This window comes from Gobius niger, assembly GCF_951799975.1.
Source record: "Gobius niger genome assembly, chromosome: 6".
In the NCBI taxonomy this organism is placed as follows: domain Eukaryota; kingdom Metazoa; phylum Chordata; class Actinopteri; order Gobiiformes; family Gobiidae; genus Gobius; species Gobius niger.
Genome location: NC_136857.1, coordinates 7,418,677 through 7,431,781, shown reverse-complemented (window position 1 = coordinate 7,431,781; position 13,105 = coordinate 7,418,677). Strand labels below are relative to the sequence as shown.

The 13,105-nt window shown below is 39.0% G+C and overlaps 1 protein-coding gene across 2 annotated transcripts; it reads right to left on the bottom strand.

Annotated features, from left to right (window-relative positions):
• Positions 1 to 3,090: 3,090 nt before the first annotated feature.
• wasb (WASP actin nucleation promoting factor b) lies at positions 3,091 to 12,575 on the bottom strand. 2 transcript variants are annotated; one of them, XM_079558979.1, is made up of 11 exons: positions 12,331 to 12,575; positions 10,162 to 10,302; positions 8,617 to 8,703; positions 8,423 to 8,519; positions 8,277 to 8,306; positions 8,164 to 8,196; positions 7,863 to 8,049; positions 7,208 to 7,383; positions 5,437 to 5,993; positions 3,684 to 3,795; positions 3,091 to 3,375 (listed from the first exon to the last, which is right to left on the bottom strand). In XM_079558979.1, exons 1-11 carry the CDS (start codon positions 12,430 to 12,432, stop codon positions 3,320 to 3,322), a joined length of 1,578 nt encoding a protein of 525 aa, XP_079415105.1. In that variant the 5' UTR covers positions 12,433 to 12,575; the 3' UTR covers positions 3,091 to 3,319. The 2 variants fall into 2 exon arrangements, with proteins under 2 accessions (XP_079415105.1, XP_079415106.1); XM_079558980.1 differs by having other exon boundaries at positions 12,338 to 12,437.
• Positions 12,576 to 13,105: the final 530 nt, after the last annotated feature.

Below are 13,105 nucleotides of genomic sequence, written 5' to 3'. Positions count from 1 at the left end.
CCTTACAAAAATCCCTCACACTGAATTTGGTGCCTGTATACTCCTTTTATACTCAGCGTTTAGAGTGGAGATGGCTACAGGTATGAAGGAATATTTGTATCTGTTTTTCCCCACCAATGGAGCCCTAAGCCTCAAACCAGAAGGCAACTAGCAGAAATACCTATACTAAAATGTGTGTCATCTAGAACCAGAAAGCAGAACAATAATGTTATTTTACACCACAAAAACTATTTCTTTTAAATGTGCATCATTTTTTCGAAATGAACAAGCAAGTAGCTTCCTTTAATGCTGTCCCTGGACCCAACAGGCATCAAAACTTGGTCTCTAAATATATTTTTTTCGGTACCTGCTTTCGATACTTTTATTTTTCCCATACAAGTAGTACCTAATCTTTTTTCTTAATACCATACTGGTATCCCAGCCCTGGTCGTTTCTTCTTCAACAGTGGATCTTGTTGCGTAATAGTCGACTCGAAGTGTCTGCATTTAATTTAGCGTCATAAGGTGGCGGCGTCATTATATCAGAGTTTGATTAATCAATACAAACATGAATGTTTCAGCTGCATTGATTCATTAAAGTCTGATTATTTATATGAACGTTCTTTCTGTTTGTTTGTGGACCTGATCGCTAGCAAGCAAATGAAAGGATAACATTTTTAATTACTGTAATTAATTTTCCGTTCTGAGATTTTGTTCAAAAACTGGATCACTCCTATAGATTTCTTTAGACCCCTGCCCTCCATCTGAATATTTGACATTCTGAAATTCAAAGGTGAACTCAACCTAGTCTCAACCGATTACAAACCACTTCTAATACACACTTGTCCTCAGCAAAACAGACATTTTTGTACAAAGAATTAACTACAACATGACACTGTATGGGATCATATTTTCTGTGTTTTCATTTTGGTGGTTCTTGTGGTCAGTCATGTTTTTTTTTTTAAGAAGTTGTTGGCTTTCATTAAACCTACAGGTATGGACTTGATATTTAAACTAAATGTAATATATTAACTGCTAATGTAAAGTAAGGTGTTGCTTTTTCACTGTGTTGAGATAGTCGTGATGGTGTTGCATGCCAATCTGTTGCAAGTTGTACATTTTCCTGTTGCTCTTCTCAGTTACGGTGGCGTTTTTGTACCATTTGGTTAAGCTATTTCCATTGGATGTTGTCACACAGGGACTTGCTCGCTAGGGCTGCACGATTTAAGGGGAGAATCTATTTTTCTGGCAGGTACCACAAAGGCGAATAGTTTGGCGAGTCATGTGTTAAAATCAACATCAGTGCACATTTAAAGCACGTCCAGGAATGTTAATACTTGATAAGGCCAAAACTTTAGCAGGTTTAATGAAGACTGTTTATTTTAATGTTTGCAGGGAAATCACTTTGTCTGTAGTCTTTGCAATTAGCTTATTGCAACCATTTGAAATTTTGATTTGATTGCGATTAATTGTGCAGCCCTATCGCTTACTGTTTGTGCCCCAGTGGTGTATAGTATGTGAGTTTTACATATGTATAGCAGACAGTATTCTTCCAGTTATGCACTTTTGTTGGTGGTGGATTTTCGAGGGAACCCGGGGGACTTTTTGCACAGACGTATTAAAAAAAAGACAAAGTAACATAATTTTATTTGTACATTGTGTTATCGAAATAAGACTTGGAACTGGTTCAGACGGTAGTTTTCATCATTGTGTCTTGTGCTGTATTTCCGGACATAAAGAATAGCATTTCACACTGACTATTGTGCCTCAGTTCTTTGTGTTGTCCTGAAAATTCCTTCACTGAAATCAACGATACAAAAGCTGCACATTCCCAAAGATGAATTGTTTGTCAATTTTATTCACACAAGTAACTTTACAGCACAGTAATAACACGGTAATAGGGTTGAAAAGTATGGTAACTGCATTTTGTAGCTCTGTTTTCAGATTTCGACTGAGAAATCGTTAATAGTGATTCATGGTAAGTTATAGCCTCACCAATGTGACCCAAAACATTAATTTAATTTGTTATTTATCATACTGTAGTTAACAACAAAAAATACTGTGTTTTCCCAATAAGCTATTGCTGCATGAGCATTAACCCCTTAACTCCCACCTGAACTGAGCACATTTTCTCCAGTTTGGCTTTACCGCAGTCCAAAAGCTTGTGGAAAAAAGGTGTGAAAATAGCAACAAAACTGAGACGAAAACAATGATGGAAATGTGACAAAAAAGTGACGAAAAACTGATGAAAACGTGGCAAAAATGTCACAAGAAATTGACAAAAAAATGACGAAAAAATGACAAAAATGTGACAAATATGTGATAAAAAAATGACAAAAATCTGACAAAATCTGACAAAAAAATTACAAAAATGTGACAAAAATGTGATAAAAAATGTACAAAAATGTGACAAAAAATGACAAAAAAAATGTGACAAAAGTTACAAAAATGAGTTGAACACCCAACAAAAAAATGATGGAAAATAAATCTGATGACGTGAGAAAAAAGATCCTCTCGGTTCAGGTGGGAGTTAAGAGGTTAAATAAGCTTATACCATGGTCTGGGTGAATACTCAATTCTGATTGGCTGGAGCGTTCACTGCAGCTGTTTCCATAGTAACGATAAACAATTGAGCTGGAACTAGTTTGTAAAACAGCTTAAAAAGTGAGTTAACTCCTGCCCAGGACTTAAAAACAAATAAGCAAACAGGCCCCAATGAACAGTTTCAGTTCGCGGGACCATGATATAAGCGGGATAATGCATTCCAAGGTGTCCATTATCAGAAATAACTGGAGGATCAACTAATTTGATCCCCCAATTTTCAGTTTTTCTGGGTTAAAGGATCCGGGAGCAAAGATTTGATCAGATATAATGGGGTTTAATGAGTGAGAATCCATCACTTCAGACCAAAAGTGTTCATGAAACTACTAAATTACAAACGAAGCACTGGTTGTGAAGCACAACCAGATATCATTTGAACAGATTCAGGTTGTGTTTCGTAGTTTTCCAGTAGATTAATATTGAAAGAAAGGTTAAAAGGCTTTCAACCCACTGAAAACAGTTCCAGTCCTGACTACCCTGCTGAGAAACACTGCTTTGTACAAGCTTAGGGTTACGATCAGTCATATTACCGTGAAATGAAATGCGCCTGTATCTGTTTCCATGTAATTACCATGCAAACACTTTGAGTACCATTCTGTTACAATGTTCCTGCTGTAAAGTGCGCCCATACATCGATTACATCACATTTACTAACATTAGCAACAAAACAAAAATAACAACAGTATGTAAAAGTTAGGCTCAGTTCACGCCAAAGAAACTTGATGACACTCTCAACAGTATTACTCGTCCCATTCGTCTTCGTCGTCGTCTTCTTCTGCAATGTCTTCATCTTCATCTGAAACGACAAACCTTCATAGTTGATATTCCGTATTTCTCAAGCGTTTTTTTTTTTTGTATTTACAGACAAGGTTCTTGGATTGTGTTTTAGGTGAGACGAATTTGTTTTTTCATGCAATGATCAAATCCCTTTTTTTTTTTTTTAACAAGTTTAATCTAAGTTTAAGCCAGGTTTTGGTCTTAGTCATTGGCTTTAGTCCCAGTTTAGTTTTGTCTTGATTTAGTCCTTTTTTTGTTTGTTTCAGTTTTGTTCAAGGCCTATTATATTGTTAGTAATATTGTAGTCCAACTGTATGGAAAGCTCACCTGAAGAGTGAATAACTTTGCTCCTCTTCTGCATGGCCATCATCAGCGCTCCCACGATGCCCTCCCCAGACTCAGGAGGGGATGGCCCGCCTTGGTCCGGACTGTCCGTCACCTATGACACATCAGGGTAAAAAGGCAAAATGTAAAGTCCAATTAAAAATGTCAAGAGGTTCGATCAAAGGCTTCAAGAGCCATAACTCCACACTAGGGACTTGTAGTGTAAGAGAGGCAGGAAAATGACTAGTGCTGGTAAAGGCCAGTATTGGATCTTGTAACTAAAGCCTTTGTGAACAATCCGGGACATCCGCAGCAATAACAAATCATTAATGCTATGCTATTATCAATGAAGAAGTATTTTACACACATCAGTCAGCATTTTCCCTTTATATTTTTTGAAATCCTCTTGTGACATCGAGTTCAGGGCACACGGCCCCCACTTTGTGAACCAATGATCCAAGAAGTGAAGTCAAAATACACATAGTCTTGTTCCTAGACCCTTTTTATCAAAGCTATCAATTTTTGGGGATTTTTGTGAGCAAAAAACATTTTACCCATTTCCATTTCATTCTATGAGTGGTCAAAATGTGAAACCTAAATATCTCAGAACTACTACAACGCAGATAGAACCTTATAATTTGAAAGAGCTACCCCAGTCATCAGTGTTGGGTGTAACACAAGCTATCACAAAAGTAACGACTTGAAATAAAATATTACTTTTTTCAGCAACTAAGGAATATATCACATTACTTAAACATAATACGGTCATATATTGTCATTACAATCTAAGTAACTCAGCTTCCAAGTGCATTTAAAGGGTTTGTATTGATGAACAAACGAAAAATGCCAAACTCCCTCTAAATAAAATGCAGCAAACCAAATCAAGTTCGAAGTTGGTGTATAGGACCTGCAGTTGCCTGTAGATAACATCATCAAAACAAAACATGAGAGAATGGGGAAAGCAAAGGAAAAGGAAATCTTTGACTATACTTTTGCTCTGTGGCATCATTACAATTTTCAGTTTGTATTTTGTGAAAAGTAACTTAAAAGTAACCCAAAGTAGTGTTTGTGAAACAGTATATGTAAAACAAAGATATACAATTCTTAATCCCTTACCACCCGCCTTAACTGAGTGCATTTTCTCCAGTTCGGCTTTACCCAAATCTAAAAGCTTCTGGACTGGAGCTTGCAAACTATAGGCCAGTGTAACGCCTCATTTGAAAGCTAAGACCTCCAAATGATCTAGACAGATGCTTTTTTTTTTGGCTTTGCTATTGCATTTCTGTCCCATTTTTGACACTATATGTTGACTTTTTGTCACATTTTCTTTCAGTTTTTGAAGTGTTTTTTGCTTTTGGATTCAGGGAAAGCCAAACTGGAAAAAATGTGCTCGGTTCAGGTGGGGGTTAACAGGTTAAAGGTGCATTATGCAACCTTTGTTTGTGAAAAAAAAAAGTATATATTTGTGCATATTTGACCTTGTAGTGACCCAGCAGCTGTATGCGTGAGCAGCATTTCACCTACACTTTCCATCACAGTTGTCTCCAGGACGCTCCAGGATCATTTGTTTGGAAGGTTTTCACTGCTGACAGACCCTCTCACCAGAAAACCAACAAAACAAGTGATCCTGGGGCGTTGTAGAGACCACTGTGATCGATAAAGCACCATACTAACCACAGTGGGGGTCAATAACAGGTTCAATTTCTATTAATGTAGTTGTGGATGTTCAATGAATATTCCAGACCAACAGACTCACATTTTTGAGCTTCATTCCCAGTCGGATCTGGTCGAGTAGCGCCCCTCGACTGTCTCCGCTGGATGAGGCCGGTGCTGGTGGTGGTTTCCCTCCGGAGGGCAGGGGCGGTGGGCGAGGTCCGTCCGGTGAGCAGGGCGCCATCACAGGAGGGGGAGGTGGAGGAGGTGGAGGAGGCGGGGCTGCTCCACCCCCTCCTCCTCGGTTGGGAGGGGGCGGGGCATGAGGAGCAGGTGGGACCCCCGGGGAGCGAGAGTGGCTGGAGGGTGGTGGTGGTGGAGGTAATGAGCTTTGAGTGGGTCGACCGCTGGGCGAGGAGTGTGAGGGAGGGGGAGGAAGGGGCGGACCACTGCGGCCTGAGGAATGAGATGGTGGTGGTGGGACGGCCCCGCGGGCAGGAGGGGCATGAGGAGGAGGAGGGGCCGCGCCGCCTCTGGATTGTCCTGGGATGGGGGGCAGAGGTCCCGAGCGGCCGCGCTGAGGAGGGGGAGCCGGTGCACCTGAGCCGGGCACAGGAGGGAGGGGCCCCTGTCTGCCCGGGGGAGGAGGAGGGCCACTTCCTGTGAGATTTAGAGAGGGTAGATTAGATCAGTTCACTTACGATATACTGATAATGACAACCTCACGATATGCGATATTGCCATAAACATATTTCACATTACAACATGCCGTTTGTAACTTTTTTTTTTGCATTTTAAAACAACATGCTCCATATTGTTTATGATTTACATTTGTTTTTATCTTGTACCTGGCTCACCTTTTCTTTAACAAATAAGTAAATGGTCCTTGTCTTACTGACTGAAAATGGGCTGATTGATCGTCTGGAGTCAGCGCCACATCACTATTGACTCTCTACTGACTCTACAGACCAACATGAATCAATATCGATATAAAATCGTATCGTGCTTCAAAATATCATGATATTCCGCATCACAGAATTGATATTGTCATATTGATATATTGCCCCTAAAGTTCACTCATTATATTGTCTTGTTCACAGGTTTATAAACTTTTCTCACCAAGTGCCAGCTAATAAAATATTTGACCTTCCAAGCACCACCAGGACTAGATAAGATCAAATCAGCACTGGGTCTAAAAGGGTCTAAAAGGGTCTAAAATAGCCCTAAATTGGACCAAATTACGTCCATTTAGACCATGTCTAAACCAGATAAAAACCTAACTTACATGCATGACTAAAACATAAATTAAATGATCTATTTTTGAAATGAATAGTCTAAAATTGCTTGTGACCCAGAGAACCACCTGATGTACCAACATTGGCAGACCACTGGTCTACATTTATCTAAAGAGACTATGCACATCATTTTTACTCTGAACAGGACAGGACTTTGTGTCCTGAATGTTGACTGTGTAATCATATGCATACTTTAGTTTAGTTTAGTTTAGTTTAGTTTAGTTTAGTTTAGTTTAGTTTAGTTTAGTTTAGTTTAGTTTAGTTTAGTTTAGTTTAGTTTAGTTTAGTTTAGTTTAGTTTAGTTTAGTTTAGTTTAGTTTATTACATTTTTTACATTCCTAACTTTTCACAACATTCACATTCATATTATCCAGTTATAGATGCTCAATAAAAGGAGTTGGCTGAAGCTAGAAAGCTTAGGCCTACCCCCTAATGTCTACTGTCACTGATTTTCGGGGGCCTAATGAGGTAATGATCAAAGCATCCTTGGAATTTAAGACTTCCTAAGATGGTGAGTGTAGCCTCATCTAGTCTAGATCTAAAAACAAACAAAAAATAAAAGTCTGTACTGTAGCTGACCTTTGTTGACCTCCCTCTTCACGGCCTCCATGCCTCCGGATTGTTCAATCACGTTGTAGATGAGCTGCGAGGTGTGTTCGTCTTTCATGTCTGCTTCCTGAATCCCAGCCTGGGACAGAAGTTTCAGCAGGTCTGGGTCCAGGTTGTTCGGGTCCCATCCCACGTGGGTTACATGTCTGAAAAACAGAAAATGCAACAACCCTTAACTAAACGCCCTTTCACTACCAACAAGACCACCAGTTCACCCACAAACAGAGCATAACAAAGGGGATTTGGCAGCCCCTACATTGCTCAAATTCGGACGAGGAGATTTCTAAAAGATACACCACCATTCTTAATATGCTCTCTGTTTGCGACCCATTCTACCATGACACTAGGGCATGCTTGGATCTGCAAATTGACGACTAGGACTAGTCCAAAGTGACTCTAACTTAACTTGGACTGGGACAACAAGGACTAGAAGTGACTTGAAGGCAAAAAAACATGCAAATACAACCCTGGCACTCAGAAAACTTCTTCTTTAGATGCAAAAGTATTAACCACTTTGCCACTGTGCAGATGCTTTATCTTACTTGTAGATTGCACACATTCTAAATATAATATGGTACTTACCTAATACATAAAATAATCTATAAAAAGCAACAGCGAGTCTTACTTGAATCCACTTGGCGCTCCTATGTCGGCTTTGGAGAGTTTCGGGCCCTTCTTCTTGCTCTTCTTGTCCTTTTTGTTGCTTTTGCTGGACGAAACAGGGGATGCCATCGAGCGGTACCGGGACGACTGGATGTCTGGGTTCTGGATGTCAACTGTGGCCATGTGAAAACCACCAGGGCTCCCAGAAACTGCACATGGAAAAGAATATCTTACAATTATTACAACAACTTTAATTTTTAATATCTATGTAGACTGTAAATGTGTTGTCATGCATTTTCTGCCTCTTCCTTCTCTCTACATACCCTTTTCGTTCGGCGCTGGAGGAAGGGCTCTGTCTGTATGAAAAAATGACTGTATTAATTGGCATTTGAAATAATAAAATCCATAAATTGAATGATGGGAATATTTGTCATACTTGCAGACTGAGGAGGGCGCTGTTTCTTATCTGTAAAAATAAATAGGTCAAATTACATTTCAAGAATAAACTTGCATCCACTGCATTTATTTATAGCCCACTAAAGCCTAAGGTGTATTTAAAAGAAATAGGAGACACTATTTGACCTTGGCGGTTGTTTCTTTGGTTAATTTTTTCTTCAACAGCGTTTAGGAAGGCATCTGCTTCCTGAAGATCCGCAAAGTTCAGACCAACTTGACAGTCCTAAAAAGTGAAACAAAAGTTTAAAAAAAAAGAAAAAAAAAAGAGGTCAAATAGAAAGTTTTCAGTTTTGTTTTTCTGTAATTAAAGTGGAACTCACATCTGCAGCAAAAGCATGAAAAAAAGGCTGAGGTGATGTGTACACGATCTGGTCGTAAAGTTCCTGCTCCCAAACCATTCGCCCCATCTGAGAACATAGAAAATACCAGTTTTGTCCAATGCACAGATAATTGTGACCAAGCACCATTAAGAAACTTGAAATTTTAAATACACTGTAAAGGTGTGATCAGAATTCAGTGCCTGCCAACATTGACGGGCGACAGGGCAAAAACTGACAATTGACAATATTTTGAATGGGAAAAGTGCTAAATATTAAGCAGTACTAAGTGACTCATGCCCCTAGAGGCCATAAACGCCACTGCAAGTGTCGTAGCGTGTTGCAGTTTTTTACTAATTATTTGTCCGTGAGAGTAAATACTACCCTGACAGAAAAGACAAAGGGACAGAGGGATATGGTACATCCAATTACACAATGGAGATCATTTTGTTGACTCAAATTTGGCTGTAGATACCGTTTAAGTTGTGCTAGCCCACAGTTAGCTTTGCCCGTCAGCCTGTTAGCTTCTTCTTCGTGATTCCATTAGTGAGTCCGGGTCGGAGCAGGGAAAGTTGCAACTGTGGTTTTCTGGCCAGAGACACCAGGGGGAGATGAAAGACCCCCCAATCATCCCATCACACACTTGTATTACCCCCAGATGGACTACGAAAAGGATTTATTAAGGTAAACATGCTACTGCTTTTAAGTTGGTTTTATCTTCCTTTTTAAGTTAGAGTACAGAATCCAGTCTCTAAATATTAAGTTAGTTTTTTCTGTTCCTTTTTTAGTTAGACTAAAGCAGCTAATTGGATTAAATCAAATGATTATTTAAGTTCAATTTTACTTAAGCATATCAATCGGTGCGACATCAAAAGATAAGTTGAATATACTTATTTTAATTGTGTGCTACCAACTGAAATAATATCTTTTAAGTAAGTTCAACCAAAAACCTTTTTCAGGGTAGAGCTCTTAACATCACAAGGCCTTTTCGTAAAACAATAACAAACCAGCAACTCCAGTGATAATTATTCTTTATTAACATTAACATGATATGTATATGTGTGTTTTATTATGTATTTTGATCACGCTTTATTTTACAGTAGCAAAATATAGAACATGCAAAAACAGCATGATGACAAGGGATAATGGGGGGAAATTATTTTATAGCTGTTTCCATAAAATGATCAGGAAAGTACTGACTATGTTTCCATGTAATCACCATAATGTTATTACACTTGAATCTAGAATGCCATTATTGTGCTGTAAAGAAAAGCACTATTCTTATATGTTTTTAATCAATAAATGTCTATAAAATGCCAATAAAAATACTCAACTTTGTATAATAGAGAATTATTAGAATGAGGTCAACCCATTGTCCCCACATTTTTAATACAATTGCTTCAAGATTGGTTGCGTCATGGCCTAAATTTGCAGTGTAAAGTCATGGGACCAGTGGGCTGTAGAATCAGTAAAGGGATTTGATTCTAAAATAAATTGCACAAATTCCCAGAAATATGGAAAAATGTGGTCACCGGGACTTGGCGGTACCTTGAGATCGAACATTCGGATGAAGTAGGAGCGCTGGGGGTTGTCCTTCACAAAGCAGATGGCTCCAGTTTGCTGCAGGTTCCAGGCTCCAGGGCTGTGGGGCAGAGCCATGAAGAGCTGCGCCACTGCAGTCGCCATGGACTGAACCCAAAGGAAAAATTCCATTCATTTAGGCAATATATCAACGTGACATTGCAGATGAGAGAACAAGTGTTATCATGAGTTTGCCAAGATCAGTACATTATTCTCACTCAAGGTTGAAGACATACAGAAAATGGATAAGAGCCTCAATCCAATTAGTTGAGAAGTATTTGCTTTTTGATTATGCATACCTTTTAAAAGCTTGCACCTATGCGTCTTAGCACTTCTTTATGTCTGACAAAGTGCAACCAATTAAAAGTTTGCCTGTGCCCAAGATGAAAGTACAGTTATCTCTTAAAAGCAATGAATGTCAGGCCAATTAGCTGGTGTTAATGTCAACTGATGTAAATGTTCATGTAGTTTATGTCCAACAGAATTCCACCCTCATTTCATCATCCTACCCCAGGGCCGTGTACAATAGGGTCAGTGCACTTCAAATTTGCGTTATAGATTTGAGAACAGTTTTTATTCGAGAGAAAATCCCTGTTTCTGTTGTTCTCTATTGTTGAAGTTTGAAACAGTTGAAGCTTCACACTTCCTTCAAAACACATGGTCAGCAACACAACCCGCGACACCCAACGCTTTTCTTGCAGGCTAAGGTACACATTTATATTTGCAAAAATTCTTCCTCTTTACCCCCACCTGATCCAAGCACATTTTCTCCACTTCGACTTTACCCAAATCTAACAGCCTCTTGAAAAAAGAACAAAATGTAAAAGAAAAAAACGCAACAAAGCAGGTGACAAAAAAGGGATGAAAGAGCAACAAAAATGCAGCAGAAAAGTAACAAAAAGGGATGAAAAAGCAGCAAAAAAACGCAGCAAAAAAGGGATGAAAGAGCAACAAAAATGCAGCAAAAAAGTAACAAAAAGTGATGAAAAGGCAGCAAAAAATGCAGCAAAAAAGGGATGAAAAAGCAACAAAAAGGCAACAAAACACAGAAAATTGCCCAAAAAACAATGAAAAGGTGACAACAATGCAGTGACAAAGTGAGGAATAATCTTAGATCAGTTTTGTCGGCCTCAGCTTTCAAATAAGGCGTTACACTGGCCTATAGGCTTTACGCTCCTCGTCGAGAAGCTTTTAGATTTGGAGTGAAGCTGACCTGGAGAAAATGTGCTCGGTTAAGGTGAGGCGAGGGTAAGAGGTTAATGCCGGTGCGAGGAAACAATTTCATCCACAAGATACTCAGAACTTTTTGAAAGCTACATTTAAAGCAACACTACGGAACATGTTAGACTGCTATGTCACAAATCAAACAATAATTTAAAAAAATAAGGTATAAGGTTAGGGTATTTTATCCTGAAAAAACACCCGTAAATGTTTTTTTATTCTATTCATTGGGCGAAATGTTAAGCAGTTACATCTTAAAACAAAACTAACTCAAAACACTTGACACTTTTAATGAACTTCACAATGTGTGTTGTCAGTTGCGTGCTCGGCGGCCACTTCCGCATTCACTCAGAAACTTTAAACTTTTTGGGAACAACAGTAATGGGCGATGTATGGCTTTTTAGCAAACATATTCTTGTTTTTTCTGTTCAAATGATTACTGACACCATTAGTGTCAGTGTAACAAAGTGACTTCTGTTTTGCCCTGCAGTTATTAAGGCTGCACTTCTGTGTGTCTAATGTTGACAGCAGAGGAAGAGATGATTCACCCACTGTTTCCTGTTACAGATGACTCCTGCATAATGACCTAATGTTGGCACTATATAAAGCATTCAGTGTGGGTTTGATCATGTATAATTAGACTTTCAAATGATTTAACATGAGCCCTTGAAATAGAGAAATATCTGGGAATTGAAGTAAAAGGATTGTAAAGTAAAGAAGCCGATACTTAATCATAGTACGGCATGAAGGAATGTCTGAAGTTAGAACTGTAAAATGTGTTGAGGGCCCCAATTAAAAGGACTGCCTCCAGGGTTGTCCCAGTAATATCTCATTGATTTAACAGTTTGATATCTTGTAATGAATAAATAAATGCAGGCATTAAAATGACAGTTGTGTGAGTAGATGAGGACTTACAGCACACCTTCTGCCCAGCAGCTCCTCCAGCTTATCATTCTCCGGTGCGCTCAGCAGGGAGCTCCTCACACTCCCGGCCTTAGTTTTTGATCCGCGGCTCATTGCTCTTCACTTTGGATGCTTTCTGCTTGTTAAATGATTGTGCGCAGCATTTAAACGGACCCTGTAGCACCTCTGTCAAAGCACCGAGCTCAGTGCAGTTAAAGGAAGTGTCTCTTCTCTGTTTTGCGCACACGTCGACTGGAGCAGGAAACAGACAGACCACACTTCTCCAACCCCACACACTTTTCTTCTGTCTTTCAGACGCACCAACGAATGAATGCGTTACTTCCAGTTTGAAAAAGACGCAACGTACTTTAGTCCTTTGTTCTGTACTGGAAATGTCACAGCAGTGCTGCAGTTTAGACAAAAATAGTCATTGGAATTTTTATTACAACTTCGATTAAATATTCAATTTATGTTTTAAAATAAAGGTTAAATTCTAGAGCACATTTTTAATAACTTTAGAAGCATAAAGATTAAAAAAAAAAAAAAAAAAAAAGACTGGAATTTAAAAATGCCAAAGTGACTTCAGAACATGTTTGTAGAGGTCTAAGCTTTGTCTGATACATAATCATTCCTGATGGAGACAGATTTTTTTTGTTGGTTTCAGAAGACATTATCTCACCAATATATGGTACTCGTCAAAGGTTTGGAAATGCTTTTCTTATGTATTTTTGTCTTTTATTTCAAGACCATTTACATCAGGGGTAGGCAACGTCAGGCCCGGAGGCCA

Coding starts and splice junctions, on each gene's coding strand:
- wasb (XM_079558979.1), bottom strand. CDS start 12,432: ATGAGCCGCGGATCAAAAACTAAGGCCGGGAGTGTGAGGAGCTCCCTG. Junction 8,520..8,616: donor TTCATGCTTTTGCTGCAGAT/GTGAGTTCCACT, acceptor TTCACTTTTTAG/GACTGTCAAGTTGGTCTGAA. Junction 5,994..7,207: donor GAAGAGGGAGGTCAACAAAG/GTCAGCTACAGT, acceptor TAAATCTCACAG/GAAGTGGCCCTCCTCCTCCC.